The sequence below is a fragment of the Xenopus laevis genome, chromosome 4S (assembly GCF_017654675.1).
Source record: "Xenopus laevis strain J_2021 chromosome 4S, Xenopus_laevis_v10.1, whole genome shotgun sequence".
NCBI lineage: Eukaryota > Metazoa > Chordata > Amphibia > Anura > Pipidae > Xenopus > Xenopus laevis.
Genome location: NC_054378.1, coordinates 40741674 through 40760553, shown reverse-complemented (window position 1 = coordinate 40760553; position 18880 = coordinate 40741674). Strand labels below are relative to the sequence as shown.

The 18880-nt window shown below is 39.5% G+C and overlaps 1 protein-coding gene and 3 non-coding genes across 4 annotated transcripts; all 4 read right to left on the bottom strand.

Annotated features, from left to right (window-relative positions):
- Positions 1 to 10536: 10536 nt before the first annotated feature.
- On the bottom strand, positions 10537 to 16090 carry rpl13.S (ribosomal protein L13 S homeolog). The gene is given in 6 exon segments (NM_001093003.1): positions 10537 to 10734; positions 13329 to 13385; positions 13829 to 14002; positions 14329 to 14470; positions 14751 to 14864; positions 16079 to 16090. Coding segments are annotated over 5 exon segments (636 nt in total). The 5' UTR covers positions 14855 to 14864; positions 16079 to 16090; the 3' UTR covers positions 10537 to 10575.
- LOC121393502 lies at positions 13455 to 13539 on the bottom strand. Its single transcript, XR_005961115.1, has one exon. It is a non-coding gene; the product is annotated as a small nucleolar RNA MBII-202 (small nucleolar RNA).
- LOC121393503 lies at positions 14062 to 14143 on the bottom strand. Its single transcript, XR_005961116.1, has one exon. It is a non-coding gene; the product is annotated as a small nucleolar RNA MBII-202 (small nucleolar RNA).
- Positions 14610 to 14693, bottom strand: LOC121393501. Its single transcript, XR_005961114.1, has one exon. It is a non-coding gene; the product is annotated as a small nucleolar RNA MBII-202 (small nucleolar RNA).
- Positions 16091 to 18880: the final 2790 nt, after the last annotated feature.

Genomic DNA, 18880 nt, shown 5'->3' with positions numbered 1-18880 from the left:
CTGATGTGCAGGAAAGAAACCAATCAGCATCTTGTTAGCTGCTATTCAGTAGATAATGAGGGAAGGGGGTGTCAGGGGTCATTGTGCAAGAGAAACATACTGGCAATTAAGGAATTGTTTATGGACACTGATGATGCATCCATATCCAGTCACTGGGAGATAACGCTCCCTCAATGTGCAGCTCAGTGATTATTCATTTAACCCAAACTTCCCAGCATCACTTTCCTTTGGTTTGAACACTTGGCAGTGATTGGCCTGGCAGAAATATATACAGATGGCTTGAACACTGCTGTGCTAGGGTAGGCATGCACATTAATATCTCACTACCATAGCCATTGCAGAAATATCCAAGCATGGATTCTTTATTGTTATGCAAATATTGTTAAATAATAGTAGCACAGGCCCAGCATTAGTTATTAACTTGCCTCCCTTGAAGCCTTTTTTTTTTTTTGCAAGAAAACTTAATTGCCTTTGAGTAGAATACAATTTTATGCCATGACTAGAATGCAATCCACCCAACATGACACTGTACATAGGGGGGAAACGGTACTTTTCTCTTATTTCTAAAATTCTGCCAGTTGTTCCCTGTGTATGTAATTAATAAGTCCATTCCGTGTATGTCTTTAAAATTCCATTGTACATGTTATATGCCTATTGGATGCACACTTTTTAATGTACCTGTTTCAGCCATTACATTTATATGCTAAATATTTAACTCATGTCACTAAGGAAGAAGCCATTATGTAAATGCATTAAAAGTTAATTACAGTGAGCAATGTCCTTGTGACATCCAGGATTCACATGCAGCTTACACTCCTGGGCCCACACCATGCTACACTTATAATGGCATCCCAACTAGTTATATTTATATGAGCCCCAAAATTAGATATTGTTGCACCAGGTACAGTTTTTGGATTCAGGAATAGTATCACAGGCTCTCTCCCATCATGTTATTTCCCACATTCAACAAATGGCGAGCGTTGAGAGGCAGTACTATTCTACAACATTATTTATTCATGTGCATACATATTTGGATTTTTTTTTTACACAGTTTTTTCAAATTTAAATAAACATGAATTCAAGGATGGTAAGCTTCGGCAGAAGTCTATGGGAACTGTATTTTTTAAAAATTCAAGTAATTTTTGTAGCTGAAGATGAGATCATTTCATCTTTTTCTAAACTAGAAGATTTATAAAATTCAGGTTTTTACAAAACGAAATACCTGTACATGTTTTGGGCTCACTTGTGTTGTACATTTTGATTCATGCAAATATAAATTAGTAGGGGTTTCTGATCTCCATGGGCCCATAAGCACAAATGCAGCCACCTTTAGCAATATACTAGCAGAGGCCTACTTCTTTGCAAGGACACGTGTCAGCATGTTATCGCTAATCCCTCCTGACATCGTGAATTGTGAGTGAATTTCATCCAGGGGCCTACACAAAACAACCTATACCTGACATCTCAGAACTGTGCTAATGTAAAAGCTCCTCTCGTCACTTTGAAAATAACATTGCACAGCACAAATCCTACACAACAATCTGTACACTCACAACAGGGACATTTTTCATGCACAAATGGCCTCTTCTAATGCTATCTACTGAACTCAGGTGCTTTTATCTTCTTTATATATTCTGCATTGTGCAAATGAATGTGCTTGAACTATCAAAGGATTAGGCAAGAGTCCACTGGAGCATGAAGAGGTACAGCTGATGCTGCAGAACACATGCCTTGATAGTTCATAATTAATAAGGAGGTTGCCCCCCATGAAATAGCAGTTAGAGGAGAGCACTCATAGAAGCAGATACTGCTAAAACATTTTATTATTGACTACAAATCACACAACATGTTTCGGGCATGGCCCTTAAGAAAGATCCTCTAACTGCTATTTGACGGATCAATATGGGATTGCGGTAACCCTTCATTGAGGATTGAAGCACTAACAAATTTATCCTAGCACCTGCAGAGCGAAAGAACAATCTCCCTGTTGTTCAGAAGTTGCCCCCCAGCCTGTGACTACAGTTTATCAACAGTGGCTTACATGTAAACCAATATAGTTACATATTTATATTGGGTTGAAAAAAGACAAAATCCATCAAGTTCAACCCCTCCAAATGAACGCTCAGCATCTATACACACACCTCTCCATACCCTCACATAAATGATATATACCCATATGTATACTAACTATAGAATTTAGTATCACAATAGCCTTTGATATTATGTCTGTCCAAGAAATCATCCAAGCCATTCTTAAAGGCATTAACTGAATCAGCCATCACAACATCACCCGGCAGTGCATTCCACAACCAGCAATACTCTTCTGGCTTCTTCTTTCTTCTCGCGGCTGCGCATTTGCAGTAGAGCGAAAAGCGTAACTTTAACTAAAAAGTCGATATTTCGTTCTACTGCGCATGCGTCTGCCCCAGGAAATTTGAAGAAAGAAGACGACGGAAGTGGATCACTCCATGGTGCTCACTGGTATAACCCTGGGCTGGTGCCGTTTTCTGCCGATAGGAGCACCAGCCCGAGGTTTCAGGTAAGTAAATGCAATCACTTGGGGGTGCCTAACATTTGGCACCCCCAAGTGGAAGAAGACTTTCCTTCACGTTACCGTATAATAAAGTCAGTGCAGAACCACCATCATCATCTGGAAAGTGAATATCCTCCTGAGACTATCCTTTCTTTTCCAATTAGGTTTATTGGTATTTAAAAATGAAACAGTACAGAAATATAGGATGATATGTGGAAAGATGCTCTAAAATAAATTCCTGAATTGACCATGTCCACAAAAGACCGGTATATACAAGTCAAATTTTTGTATTTTTTGTATACTATACCCCATACAGGCTGGCTAAATTGTACCCTACAGCATCCGATGTTTGCCCAAAATGCATAACAGCAGTAGAGACATTATTCCACATGTTCTGGGAGTGCGCAGAAATACAGCGGTTATGGAAAGAGGTTATACAATACATGACAGTAGAACTTAACCTGCCTGATACACACTCCACCCTGATTTGCCTTTTGGGCGTCCTGAAAGATTCTAACATGGACTCATACACGGGACTACGCTATTTACAATTGTTATATTATGCCAAAAAGTCAATATTACTTCACTGGAAATCTATGACAGCCCCTTGCTCAATTTTTGGAAAAAATTAATGAATGATTCTTTACCTAAACAGAAACTTACATATGAAGTTTCAAATGTACACATTATCATCATGTCACTGACCAGTATACAGTGTACATTGAATAAAATATTATGGAATGTCATCAAATAAACATAAACAGTAATAACTTTGCAGTGTCAATTATTTGCAGGGTCTACATGCATACCCTAAAACAACATTACCAGTATACCATTCAATATAACCATGAATTGCCCCACGGTCTGTTATGAATCTTGAGAGATTTCGGGGTCCATTCATACTGCCAAAGCTTCTGGGGACAGCCCCTCCTAATGTATGTTAATTTACAGTAGGGGATAGCTTTTTCAATCAAGTTCTCCCAGGTTGAAAACTTTGGGCCCCTGTCCGACTTCCAATGTATTGCTATTGTTTTTTTTTTGCATAAATGCACATTAAAGTAATTAGGGTTTTCTGACCACGCTTAGGTGACACATCTTCAACCTGGTTAAGTAGCGTTACCATAGGGTTGATGTATAGATACTTAATCATATAGAGGTGCAACTCATTTGACCCCACCTCCTATGGCCCTTGAGAATCTCGCTCTTTCCTTTCCTTGCTCTTCTTTCTCTTTCCTTTCTAAGGTGTATAACTTGTATTGTTGTTTGTGTTTATTATGAAAACTCAAAAAATAAAATCTTTAAAAAAATTAAACAGTAAGAGCAAAATCAACCAAATATTGACTTACAATAAAGCTCATCAGTTTACATAATAAAAGAAAAGAATTATTATTACATTTCATTTCATTTTAATCCAATGAAAATAAAGCAACAAATGCAAACTTAAACAAAAATTCGTCAAGGAAAAAATAAATTAATACAGAATAAAAATAAATAAAATCTAAGCAAGCAAATAAACATTTGCTATATTAATTACCAAATTAATAGATCTATTTATCTTTGAACATCAATGCCCTGCTACAATAAATCTGACATTCCCTAGTATTCATTTATGTGTAAATACAAAGTATTGTTTCCAACATACAACAGTGATACACATTTCAAAGTATGGCCCTTGTTCTCTTTTTCAGTGCTATAATTCAAATGGGCCAAACCCTTGCAAAAAGAAAAAAAAACCTCCATCTGCCATACGCTTTCTGGGAATATTGTAAGATGTAGTTGCTCTGCTCACGTGTTACTTTTTAGGCACTAACATATTTGAACGCTTTCATTTGCAGGGCCCACACCCAATGCTACTCTGTCCTAATGCTATATATGCAGTGCCATGCACTACTGCATTAAAGGGTTAAAAATACTAACTATTACCTATACTAGAAGCACCCTAATGTTGTGCACTTTCATTACACTGTCCTTTTGTTTCGTGCACAGGTTTTTATATGCTGGGATAAACCAGTTTTTGTAGTGTTATCGTGCACATTCAATGGGAAAGTGCTGCCCCCCAGTGGCAAATGTACAGAAATAAGGGAATGATAATTATGTGTAGATTAGTATAAAATCCCATATAAGAAAAGAATGAAACAAAAGCTTTCAAACAGAACTCTAGAACCCTAAAAGGAGTTGAAGTTGGCTCGGGAAGCAGGGCTGTAGCATTACAGAGAAGGTGGTAGCAGAGACCAAAGGGGAGCAATGCTACTACCAATCTGCACGAGGTGTTAGGATAGATGGGAAACTGTAATTTGTGTTTGGGTAAAAATGTATACCAGTATTACCCAGCCAGTGGCCCATCATTTACTCATTCATCATTTCATCTTCATTTACAAGAAGATAGAGATTGTGGGAAGTAGTAAACCAGTGTAGTAGGTAAGTGTCCAAATATTGGAATCTGTTTTGCCCTGCCTTTAATTATGGCCCTGTATAGCATATGGGGCTTTAGGTGAGAGCCTAGAGAGCATAGTGCTTAAGTAATCACTACAACAATATCAGTCCTTTAGACCGATTCGGCATCTTATCTGCCTGTGTGTGGAGGTTGCCAACAGGTCAAGATTTTACCATGATCCAGGACCGAATCGGCTAGTTGATGCGGTCCTGCGACCCATCGGTGCCCATTCATAGTATTGTAATACAATCGTTCGGATTCACCCGATAACGCCCAGTCATTAGTGAGCATATCCAGTTAAGATACGCTTGTTTGGCAACCTCGCCAAAAGAGTGGATCTAATAGTGTATGGCCACCTTAAGAGACATTGAAGTGAGGCAGTTACTCAGCAGGAGGTCCTAAAGAACTCAGGAAATGTGGGCAAATTCGCTAACCGGCGAAAATTCGCCAGCGCTGGCTTCGTGCACATCGCAACACTTCGCCAGGCGAAAATTAGTCTGGAGAACGTTAATTCGCGAAGATCCAAAGTTGCGCATAGGGTACCGAATGCTGGCGAAATTACGCTCAGCAGTTCGAAGTTATGCTAGCGTTGGCTAATTTGCATACGGCGTGCAGTTAAAGTACAATGGCCGTATATGCTGCAGCAAATACATTACACTACACAAGGCCAGGGAACCTTAATAAAATTACATAAAGTTGTTATAATGCGCTACACGTGTCCACAGTATAGTTTAGGTGCCATATGTTAGCCATACTGTATATACAGTATATATATATATATATATATATATATATAGTAGCAGTGGCAGTAAAGGACTAGACCACCCAGGGCAGATGTAGCATATCCACCACCCCATTGTAAGGAGCCTGCATTTTAATGCCCTAACAGGGATGTTATAGAAAAAATCCTAAGAAAAAAGCTTGTTATCGTCTCCAGTACAGCAAATACTTCATGGAAAACACCTAAAACTTGCATAATAGCGACAATTAATACCACCTCAATGAGCTCCGATAAGGATTAATCAGTCTGTAGTTAGTATCTGATCAGCAGTTGCTCTGGTTGTGCTTTAAAATCTGTCGCTAACTTCAGCCTATAGGCCACTCTGTAAAAATGTTAGGAGTGAATTTTAGGTTAAATGGGCCATTGCTTCAAAAATCTGCTTGCCATTTGTATTTATTACACTTAAACAGCATGAATTTGAACTGACAGGATAGTCCAGTGTTGCTTGTAGGAAGGAATACTACTCACAAAGAATATCCACAACTGTTACTCCATATGGATGTCCATTGACCAAACACAATGCTATCAGCCAATCCTGTTTTTGCCAAGTACCTTTTGGTGCAATAACCTTAAAGGAACAATAACACCAAAACAATTATATGTTTTAGAGAAATACAATATAATGCAGTGTTCCACGCACTGGTACAACTGGTGTGTTTGTTTCAGAAACTCTACTTTAGTTTATATAAATAAGCTGCTGTGTAGCCATAGGGCAGTCATTCAAGGCTAAGAATACACAATAGATAACAGATAAGCCCTGAAGAATCACATTGAACTACTGAGCTTATATGTTATGTGCTGTGTAACTTGTGCCTTTTCTCCTTTTTCCAGCTTGAATGGCTGCCCCATGGCTACACAGCAGCTTATTTATATAAACTACAATTGTGTTTCTGTAGCAAATACACCTGTTTTACCAATACAGCGCAACACTACATTATATTTCCTTTACTTTAAAAGACTTTAATGTATTGGTGTTACTGTTCCTTTAATGCTAAATAAATTGCCTCGAACATCTTCAGTGAAGACAAAATTAATAAACTGAAAATAAAATGTTAATTTCTAATACTTGGTTGAAAACCCTTTGCTGGCATTGACAGCCTGAAGTCTTGAACTCATGGACATCATCAGATTCTGAGTTTCCTCCTTTTTAATGCTCTGCCAGGCCTTTACTGCAGTGGCTTTCAGTTGCTGTTTGTTTGTGGGCCTTTCTGTCTGATGTTTAGTCTTCAACAAGTGAAATGCAGCTCAATTGGGTTCAGATCAGATGACTGACTTGGCTATTCAAGAATATTCCACTTCTTTGCTTTAATAAACTCCTGGGTTGCTTTGGCTGTATATTTGGTGTCATTATGAAACGCCTCCCAATCAATTTGACTCCATTTAGCTGGATTTGAGCAGACAGTGTCTCTGAACACCTCAGAATTCATTCTTGTGCTTCTGTCCTGTGTCACATCATGGATAAACACTAGTGTCCCAGTGCCACTGGCAGCCATGCACGCCCAATCCATCACACTGCCTCCCCCATGTTTTATAGAGATGTGGTATGCTTTGGATCATGAGCTGTTCCACGCCTTCTCTATACTTTTTATTGCCATCATTCTGGTAGAGGTTGATCTTGGTTTGATCTTCTGGATCCTGACTGACTGAGAGACTTAGAGCTGACAGAGATCGGTATTTTCTGGAGCAGTTTGCCAGTCTGCGACAAGTGCACATGCACGGAATTACACGGAAATTGACGATCTCTCAGTCAGCTTACAGAGGAGCCGGAAGATGGACGCGTGGAACTTCGCTGTAAGAATCTGCGCTGAGGGGTAAGTATGAGGCATCTCCCGAGGGGGGTAGTTAGCCTGGGGTGGGGGTAGAGTTTTTTATCCCCACAGGTTGCTTTCTGCTTTAAACGAGTGATTGTGTTAAAAAAAAAAAAAAAGGACAAGTTCCTCACATTTTTATGCAATCTTTTTGTTCAACCCACTGAATTAAAGCTGAAAGTCTGCAGTGCAACTGCATCTCATTTGTTTCATTTAAATTCATTGTGGTAATGGACAGAACTAAAATTAGAAAAAAAAATGTCTCTGTCCAAAGATTTCTGGGCCTAACTGTATAATTTTCCAAGGCTCTCTTTGCTTGCAATGTGCAGTATAATAAATCATAGTATATTGGTTATGTGCCTGTAAAAGTCTAAAGAAGCTGGAATAAGACACTTGGGGCTGCTACATATATTTGCACCACCAAAAGCAGTGATCCCCAACCAGTAGCTCGCGAGCAACATGTTGCTCTCCAACGCCTTGGATGTTGCTCCCAGTGGCCTCAAAGCTGGTGCCTAATTTTGAATTCCTGACTTGGAGGCAAGTTTTGGTTGTATAAAAAACGGGTCTACTGCTATATAGAGCCTCCTGTAGGCTGCCAGTCCACATAGGGGCCACCAAATAGCCAATCACAGCTCATATTTGGCACCCCAGGAACATTTTGCATGCCTGTGTTGCTCCCCAACTCTTTATTTTTGAATGTGTCTCAAGGGTAAAAAAGGTTGGGGACCCCTGACCAAAAGGATGGTTTTCCTTTACAGGTCATAAATGCACCAACTGAGCTTCCTACAGGCTGAACAAATGGATGATAAATGTGTATGGCTACATGTCTATTGTTTTAGTCACTTGAGGCAATTCATGTTTGCAACAGCATGAAGTGAAGACAAGCAACAACTCTAGAACAGAAATTTCCTGTCAGTACTGATAATTCTCAATCCCAGAGCAAAACAGTACATAGGTATGGGATCTGTAAGCTGGAAACCAGTTATCCAGAAAGCTTTGAATTACAGAAAAGCCACCTCCCATAGACTCAAAATAGCCAAAATTTAAATAATAATAATTTCCTTTTTCTCTGTAATAACAGTAGCTTGTATGTGATCCAAACTAAAATACAACTCATCCTTATTGCAAGCAAAACGGACAATTTTTTAGGAAGTAGACAAGGTATGAAGACCCAAATTACAGAAAGATCCATTGTCCGGAAAAACCCCATGTCCCAAGCATTCATGAGCATACCTGTATTGCCAAAACTAATCAAACAGCCCAGCAAATTCTGAGTATTTATGGCCAGCTTTAGCACAACACATTATTGGCCTGCTGAATACTAGATCCAGTAGTGAGATTTTATGCCACCTTTGCTGATTACAATGAGCCTGCCATATTAGCATGGGAAGTATGAAACAAATACTTGCTCTATGATCTTTTGTTTTGTGAGATTGTCCATTTATGTACGCAGTAAAAATCAGGAAAAGCGATCTTTGGATTTTTTTTGTCTCTGTAGAATGCATTCATTTAAACCTAATCTATTTTCATTGCTGCCACCAAAAATCTCTATACAAGATGTGCTCCAAATGCACAAACAAGCCTTTTCAATCAATCACAATAAGGTCACATGAAAAGGTGGTTTCTGGTGCAAGATCTCTCAAAGGAACAGTTCAGTGTAAAAATAGCAAAACTGGGTAAATCGGCTGTGCAAAATAAAAAAAATTCAAATAGTTAAAGAGCCAAAAATGTAACCTATTAAGGCTGGAGTGACTGTATGTGTAACATAATAGCCAGAACTCTGTTTCCTGCTTTTCAGCTCTGAGTTAATCAGCAATGTGAAGGGGGTGAGGCCACATGGTAGGTAACGGTTCAGTGAGCTTGCAATTAATCCTTAGGGCAAGGCCAGACATGGCGTTTTTAAAAAACCACACACTACTGTCAAAATGTTTTTCATGCATTTTTCAGTACGTAGGTTTCTTTTCCCAACATGCACTTATTGTTCTTGTATTTAAGATATGCTGTGTATTTACTTAAAGTGTAGTTTCAAACGTGCAGATCCCATAGAGTATTGATTTGGTAGTTTTATGTATTGGCATATCTGCTGAAAACTGCAATACTGGCGTCCTGTGTCTGATTTTGGCTTGCAGGCACCCTGTGAGAATAGCCATAGTGCGTATTCCATTACTTTCAGCGGTAATGCGTTTTATGCGTAATTACAAACAACCAAGCTATTTTTAAAAAAACTCAAGATTCAAAAGCAACAATTATGACCAATGTGGCCTCCCCTCAAGATTGATTCATTACTGCCTGGTAAACAATCAGAAGAAACCAAGAGAGCTGAAAAGCAGGAAGTAGAGTTCTGGCTATTATGTTAGATATACAGTCTTTATAGATTACATTTTTGGCTAACTATATTAGAAACAGGTTTTATTTTGCATAGCCTATCTAGAGTATGAATAGGAGAGGCCCTGAATAGTAAGGAAAGTCATTAGATAGCAAGAACTATACATTTGTAGCCTTACAGAGCATTTGTTTTTATGTGCTGCCACCCCCAATTGCTATCGCTACTTCTTTTTACTTATCTTTCTACTCAGAACCTCGCTTATTCATATTCAAGTCTTCTATTCAAATCAATACATGGTTTCTAAGGTATTGGAGACCCTAGCAACCAGATTGCTGAAATTGCAAACTGGAGAGCTGCTGAATAAAAAGTTAAATAACTCAAAAATCAAATAAAATTAAAACCAAATGCAAAATGTCGGAGATTATCACTCTACAGCATAATAAAAGTTAACCCAAAGGTGAACAACCCCTAAAAAAAAAAAAATGAAGGCCAATTAAAACGTTGCTTACAATTAGCTTAACAAAGTTAACCTAAAGGTGAACAACCCTGTCTAAATTTATGATAATCATTGGATTAAGGACAAATGTGAGTAATAACACCAACTTCTCTGCCACCAGCAGTAGACTCGGGATTCAAAAAATAAAAAAGCAGATATTTACACAAGTTTTAAATTTATTAACAGTTCTTGAAAAACTATTTTTTCTTATCCACATCCTGTTCTGCAGCTTCTTTGGCTTTCTTGGCACGGATACCAAAGAGCCGGGCATTAGCGCGTGCCATACGCAAACTTGCAAAGGCTTTGAAGTTCTTCTCCTCTTCAGTGATAACTCTGGCCTTCTCTTTCTTATACACCTGGGTAGACAAAATATTCAGTTATGCACAGGAAACACCACCACATGCAAAAGGTACAACTGCATCTTGTTAAGTGGAAGAACAACTATATCAGAGACTTAAAGTAGAAAAAAACCCTTATCCTCGGCATACAGAGATACCAGGAAGTAAAAGTGAAGGTGGGAAGGCAGAAAAGGTATGAAAATAAAGCCTTCTAAATCAAACCATTTATAGCCTACTGAGCAAGATTTTGCATTTAAAGGAACAGTCCAGTGTGAAAATAAAAACTGTGTAAATGGATAGGCTGTGCAAAATAAAAAATGTTTCTAATATAGTTAGCCAAAAATGTAATATATAAAGACTGGTGTGAACAGATGTCTAATAAAACAGCCTGAACCCAACTTCCTGCTTTTCAGCTCTATAACTGAGCTAGTCAGCGACTTGAAGGGGGGCCCACATGTACATTTCTGTTCAGTGAGTGCAATTGATCCTCAGCATTCAGCTCAGATTCAAAAGCAACAGATATGACCCATGTGCCCCCCCCCCTCAAGTCTCTGATTGGTTACTGCCTGGTAACCAGTCAGTGTAAATCAAGAGAGCTGAAAAGCAGGATGTAGTGTTCTGACTGACATGTTATACCTTGAAATGCATAGGGCCTATGGAGATGCATTTTACACTTAACTATGCAAAATAAAGACTTTTTTTTAACTTATATTATTGGCCAAGTGGATTCCTCCGAGTGCCAGATAGCCCTCTCTCTTTGCTGTATACAACTAATTCCGGCTACCATCTTAAAGGGGGACCAGTCACCCAGACACAAAAATCTGTATAATAAAAGTCCTTTTCAAATTAAACATGAAATCCAATTTCAATTGTTTATTAAAGCATTCATAGCTGTTGTAAGCCAATTTAAAGATATCAGATGTCAATCAAATATTGTCCGTCCCTCCTCTATGCCTTAGGTATAGAGGCGGGGCAAGCAATTACTTTCACTTTCCATTCAGCACTTCCTAAATGTCACTGCTCTCCCCACATTCCCCCATTCTCTTCAGTTTATTGTGTAGCCAGAGCATGGGGATGGACATGTCCCCCATTCTGGTGCACTAACAAGATTTTGAGATGATGCGAGGCTTGACTTAATGTCCACAAAATGGCTCCTGCCTGCTTGCTGTTATTATGAGTTCCCAGACGGAAATAATTTATACAGTTAAGTTAATTTTGCCTGACCAATGTTATAAAATAGGATTTTGGAAAAAAAATAAATAAATTTGGATGACTGGTCCCCTTTAAGTCTAAGTGAATACTTGAGAATTCAGTTCCTACAGATCACTTTTTCCTGAGCTAGTAGGAAATGTTGCAGTAAGAGCTTTTCATGTTAACTTTCTAGAACAGGTGGTTAAAGATGGTTAAAACTAAAAACAGCAAGGAAAAGATGAAGTGTGCAGAATAGGAGGCAACTGCATATAGAAAGTGTCCATGGACATGTTCTACAGATCCATACACTGATGAATTTTTTAACACTAGAAATCCCTGGTCAAAATAAAGTGAGGATTGCCCATTAAGACTGTTGGGCAGTTTGTGGACTCGTGTATTACTGTGGTGACCCACATTCCTTTAACCAAGCAGCTGTCATTGAAAAACATCCTAAATTACCTTGTGGAAAATGTATGTATGGTGCATGCATGTATGGGAAGCATTAACTGCCTCATCCTGTAGTACAAGACTTACACTAAAATGTTCCCAAGCACTATTACACAAAAGACTGCATATATAACTAGGCCAGAAAACTATTTTATTTGTTCCATTACCAATAATGATATTGTTACCCTCCCAACCTTCAGCTCTACAGCTAGAGGGTTGGCAATAATATTGCTAGTCCTGAGCTTTTAAAACAAAGCTCCTCATTCTCATGCTTTTAAAAAATTGGCTTAGCACCTTTATTAAAATAGAAATAGTCTTCCTATAATGGAGATGCCCCATAAAGAGCCCAACAGCCAATGTCTTATTTTGTATAGGTACATAACCCCACCCAAAAAAATGAATATAGTAATGCTGCAAGGACATTAAAGCTTTTATAAAAAAAAAAAAAAAAAAATTAATAGCCAATTAAGTTAATTTGTGGCAAGGATTATATACGGCAGTGAAGAAAGCAGTGGAAATATGCCAAAAAATGCTTTGGTGCCACCATTGATACAATCAAAAAAAAAACACTTCTGCCAGGCCAAAAAATATTCATATGAAAAAAAAAAAAAAAAAAAATAGGCAGCACACCAAAGGTCTCAAAAGTTTTGCCAACTCAAATACACTAGAAAACTGTTGTGTCATTGTTCTTGGACCTTAAAATAACACTACCCTAGTTTAAGTGTTCATCTGTCTTTCAAATTAAAAATGCAACAAGGACATGCCATTCGTATACATTTGTATTATGAGTGCCTGCAATGTTCTGTGCCATTAATTTTATAGAACACAACATTAAAAAGGCAATTTCATTCATATTAAAAAAGGCAAATTGTGGTGGCTTACATTAGCCAGAACCTAACAGTTCCAGTCATAACACACAGGACAAACATTTGTGTATTAAAGCATCCTCTTTCTGAGATTAAGAGTATACTTACACTGCGGATTGGCATGATGGGTCCCTTCAACTGAGTAGCCAGTTTCAACTCTTCAGCCTACAGGAAGTTACACAAAATGTTAGGTTAATACAAATAAGAGGACATCATTAACCTAAGTTAACATCCACTCAAGTATACAGTCATCAGCTGGAAAAGGGTTCATATTGCAAGTCATCACAGAGATGCAGAGATTCCGGAGAAAGTGTCATCAACTGACTGCAGAGCCTGATTACTGGGTAACTAATGTCCTCCCACAAAGATAAACCATCATCATCATCAAACCAGTATCCCATATAGTGCTGCAAAATATGTAGTTGCTTTATAAACATGTGATAAAACCAACATAACCTTTAAAATTGGGTTTATAATAAAGGAAGCATCAAACTATAACACATAACATAAAACAGGGGGGGTGTGGCATGTTAAGATCCTTAGGGACTGCGACCCAGACTATTGTAAATGCATGTACTGATAAATCGAAGCTCTCAGATATTGCTTACCGTGCTGTCTCCCTTCTTGGGAGCAGAAGGTTTACGTGGGAAGACTATAAGTTTGGAGCGGTACTCCTTTAGCCTCTGGACATTTGTTTGCAAGCCCTCTGTAGATTTGTTGCGGCGTCTTGGGTCAACTGAGATGCCAATGGTGCGGGCAACTTTCTTGTTGATGCCAGCGGCCTGTGAGAGTTGTAAGAGTAATGTACTATTCACTATTTGCACTACAGATCAAAACTGAGAGTGTAAACTGAACAGTCATCAGGATATGGGGTTCAAGGGAATCATCACAAAGATGCAGAGATTCCGGAGAAATTGTCATCACATGACTATAACTTCCTGAAGTTTTTTACTCTGAATAGAATAATTAAAAACTAGAATAGCAAATCAGTTACAAGCATGACTAAAGTACCAGATTGGTATTATGCTTGTATTTTTAAAATATATCAAAAGGAATCTGCTCCCAACATAAGAGCTTGTTTCCCAGTCTTTTGGTGGGAATCACTTACCTTTAACTCTTCTAGGCTGAAGCCTCTGCCTGCTCGCACCTTGGTGTGGTATCGGTTAGTAGGACATCTGACTACTGGTCTGACTGGACCTGAAACAGGCCGTGGGGCAACCAACCGAGCTTTGACCTGTCGTGCCTTGCGTCTGCAAGAGAAAGGAATATGATTGATCTACCAAATACATCAAAACTTACATCAAAATAAGTTTCTAATCTAAAACTTAAGATGTGAGACAAAGTTGTTATGGAATAGCGAGCATGTCTAGTACCATAAATGTCCGTCCCTTAAAAGGTCTACAGTCATCAGCTGGAAAAGGGTTCAAATTGCAATTCATCACAGAGATGCAGAGATTCCGGAGAAATTGTCATCATCTGACTGTAGACAGAATGTTATACCAATGGGGAAAAAAAATAAGTCGTATTTACCTGCGGATCTTTCTAGCAGGCTGGTTAAACCAGGTAGTGACTCTCCTCTGCCAGTCCTTATGAAAGTGAGGCTTCAAGATCATGCCATTCCGGCTGGGGGCCATGGTTTAATCCCTAAAAAGAATTGAACAGTGATGTTGTTAAAACCTGCAGAAAGATCTCACAGAAATCTTTAGAACTTTAAACAGCAATGAACAAATGCTTTCGACTTAAAGGAATTGTTCAGTATAAAAGTAAAAACTGGGTAAATATATAGGCTGTGCAAAATAAAAAAGGTTTTCAATATAGTTAGGCAAAAATGTGATCTATAAAGGCTGGAGTGACTGAATGTGTAACATAACAGAACACTACTTCCTGCTTTCCAGCTCTCTTGGTTTCCACTGACTGGTTACCAGGCAGTAACCAATCAGTGACTTAAGGGGTGGCCAAATGTTTCATATCTGTTGCTTTTAAATCTGAGCTGAATGCCGAGGATCAATTGCAAACTCACTGAACAGTTATGTCCCATGTGGCCCCCCTTCAAGTCGCAGACAGATTTAGAGATCCAAAAAGCAGGCAGTAGTGTTCTGTTCCACATCCAGTCACTCCAGCCTTTATAGATTCCTTTTTTTGATTAACTAACTATACTTGAAACATTTTTAATTTTGCCCATACTATCTATTTACCCAGTTTTTATTTATATGCCAAGCTGTTCCTTTAAAATGTAATTAGAGATGCACCGAATCCAGGATTTGGTTTGGGATTCGGCCTTTTTCAGCAGGATTCGGCCGAATCCTTCTGCCTGGCTGAACAGAATCCTAGTTTGCATAATTTTGTTACAAAACAATTCCAATAATAATAATGTAGGTCACACACTCCTAATTGCACCATTATTTATGTATAATGCAGCCGGGGTGACCGGGAAATAGACTCAGGTTTAGCTGAGGTTAAATACAAGTCAGAGTAACCTCAGAGTAACTGCAGCCTTTAGTAGAGGTCCGACAGCCAATGGCCGGCTCTAGATCCCTAACACAAAGACATTATCCCGGAATACCGAGGCCGATAACGAACATAATTGCGGAATCCGCGAAACCCTTGACTTTATTTGTCCCGACACCTTAATATCCTGCTCCCAAAACACATGCATCGCATTGGCATATACAGCAGCAGGCCGGAGGCCATGAGCCATGTAGTGCAGAATTCTAACACTTCTCAACCAAATAACTGCAACAATATAACGTCCTGGGAGCCAGAGATCCAACTAAGCAGTAGCCGGTGTGCAACGGACACAACAATAAGAGGATGGCCCCAGATACAACCTGCCAGGCTTCCAGATCTCTTTAACATACCTCTACGGGGAGAAAATGGCCGGAAAAGAAAGGAAGAAGCGACCCGCTGCATCATGGGATATGTACGATTCAAGCCAACCAAAGACGAGGATCCCTAGCAGCCAATCACAAGAAAGGCGACGCAGCACACACTTCCGCCCAAACTATTCCCACGCAGTAGCGCTGCGTACGAATGAGGGATATGTTTATAGACTTGGTGCGGAGTGTTCGTGGGTACATAAGTGATGTACCGGCTGCTACAAGCTGTGGGTTTTGTTTTCTGTGCATCACTGTAACATCTGAAAGGACTGTGAAACATCGCCATGTATTGTATATATTCCTAGCGATCAGGAGTTGTCAGAATTTATATTTGTGTTTTTCCCTCACTGGAATGTGTTTAAAGTTTTTTTTAGAAAATTCTAGGTATAGACTAGTATAACAAAAAATAGTACTTCTGTCCTGGATGCCTTTGGATCCAGCGGGATTTGCTAACTACGTACAGCATCAAGGCTGCTATGTGAAATCACCTGACCCTGTACAATGGGGCAAATGCACTAAGATCCAAAGTTGCGACAGCTTTGCCGCACTTCGCCAGGCATAGTTTAGACAGCGCTATGCAAATTCACTAAAATGCGAAGTTGAGCTCAGGGAGGCGAATGGTAGTGAAGTTGCACTACCGTTACTTCGTCAGGCAAAGCGAAGTTACACTAGCGATGCCTAATTCGCATACAGCCCGACCTGGTCTGACCTGGTGAAGTAAAGTAGGAGGTAACGTTCAGTAAAATGCACAAGTTAGTGAATTAGCGTAGTTACGTCCCTTCTCCATAGCACAACTTTGCCTGGTAATGGTGCGAAGTAGCGCTAGAGTAGGTCCACTTCGATAGCGAAATTTACGCCAGCACCCGTTAGTAAATCGGCGAAGTAACGACATGACGTCACGCTGGCGAATTTGCACTAGCGTTAGCCGCTTCATGCTTTAGTAAATTTGCCCCAATAAAGTTACTAGACCCCCTCTAGGGGCCTTATGGTTAAAAGCCCAATCACACATTGGAGGCCAAGGGCCCTAATGGTTCCATGTTATCTATAAGAAACTTATTTCCAATATGCATTCATTAAAAAATCTGTACTGTTTTATTCTGTCTCCCCCTAGTTCCGGCCCTGCCCAAGCAGGACAGCAGCTTGCAGGATTGTTTGTGACAGAGGTAGGCTTTAGTGAAAAACAAAGACATGAAACTGCCCCATGTGCTGCTGTCCCACCATCCAGAGCAGCACCAAGCATTGCACTGTAGTAAGTTCCCCGATATGCCATTAACAAACATGGCTATAACGGGTGTAATCTGATTGTTCGGCCGAACGATCCGATTACTATGTGCCGTGGGCTCCGGCGAGATCGGTCGGGTCAAAATCAAACCTGACCATCGACCAAACGACCGATCTCCGCCGGACGAAAGATGTCGTCACACGCCACACACGATCCGAAAGTCGTACGAATCCTCGATTCGTACGATAGGATCTGTGTGTCTATGGCCACCTTAACTCTGAGTTAGTCAGCGACTTGAAGGGGGGGCACATGGGACATAACTGTTCAGTGAGTTTGCAATTAATCCTTAGCATTCAGCTCAGATTCAAAAGCAACAGTTATGTCACATATGCCCCCCTCAAGTCACTTATTGGTTACTGACTGGTCCAATTAGTGGAAACCAAGAGAGCTGCAAAGCAGGAAGTAGTGTTCTGGCTATTATGTTACACATCCAGTCACTCCAGCCTTTATATATTACATTTTTGGCTAACTAACTATATTAGAAACATTTTTTATTTTTGCACTGCCTATCTACAGTATGTATATACAGTACAATACATCTCTTAACCAAGTTTTTATTTTTACACTGAACAATTCCTTTAAGGAATCAGAGCCAGTGGTGTTAAAAATTGGATATAGGTTTTAATGGAGAACCTGAGATGAATAACCTTTTTTTTAGGGGGGGGGTGTCCTGATATATAATAATCCTACACAAAAGCAATTATTATAATTAACATGTATTTATAGAGCGCCAACATATTGAGCAGCACTGGCACATTTAAATAATACTTATTGCTCATTGCCAGAGAATAATGTGCATATCCACAACCAGTCCAAGATCCAGTTGGGGGCCCTGCAGTGCTGCACTTACTTGTATCAGCTAGGCTCCCCTGCTGTCAGAGAGCTTCGGATTTGGTTAGGGGAGGCACAGGCTGCTTGCATTTCTTTCCCCTCCTGCTGATTTTGTCACTAAAGTTTAGTTCTGATAGAGTGGTACAGGGATTGGATGGGTAAAGTTTGAACTTCCCTTCTAGCCAATCCCCATGGGGCTTTACAGAGACTTCAGTGATGAATTAAAGGAATTGTTCAGTGTAAAAATAAAAACTGGGTAAATAGATAGGCTGTGCAAAATAAAACATGTTTCTAATATAGTTAGTTAGCCAAAAATGCAATGTATAAAGGCTGGAGTGATTTGAAGTCAGTCAGAAACTACTTCCTGCTTTTCAGCTCTCTTGGTTTACACTGACTGGTTACCCTGGCTACCAGACAGTAACCAATCAGAGACTTGAGGGGGGGCCACATGGGTCATATCTAATGCTTTTGAATCTGAGCTGAATGCTGAGGATCAATTACAAACTCACTGAACAGAAATGTACCATGTGGCCCCCCTTCAAGTCGCTGACTAACTCAGAGTTATAGAGCTGAAAAGCAGGAAGTTGGATTCTGGCTGTTTTATTAGAGATCTGTTCACTCCAGCCTTTATATATTACATTTTTGGCTAACTAATTATATTAGAAACATTT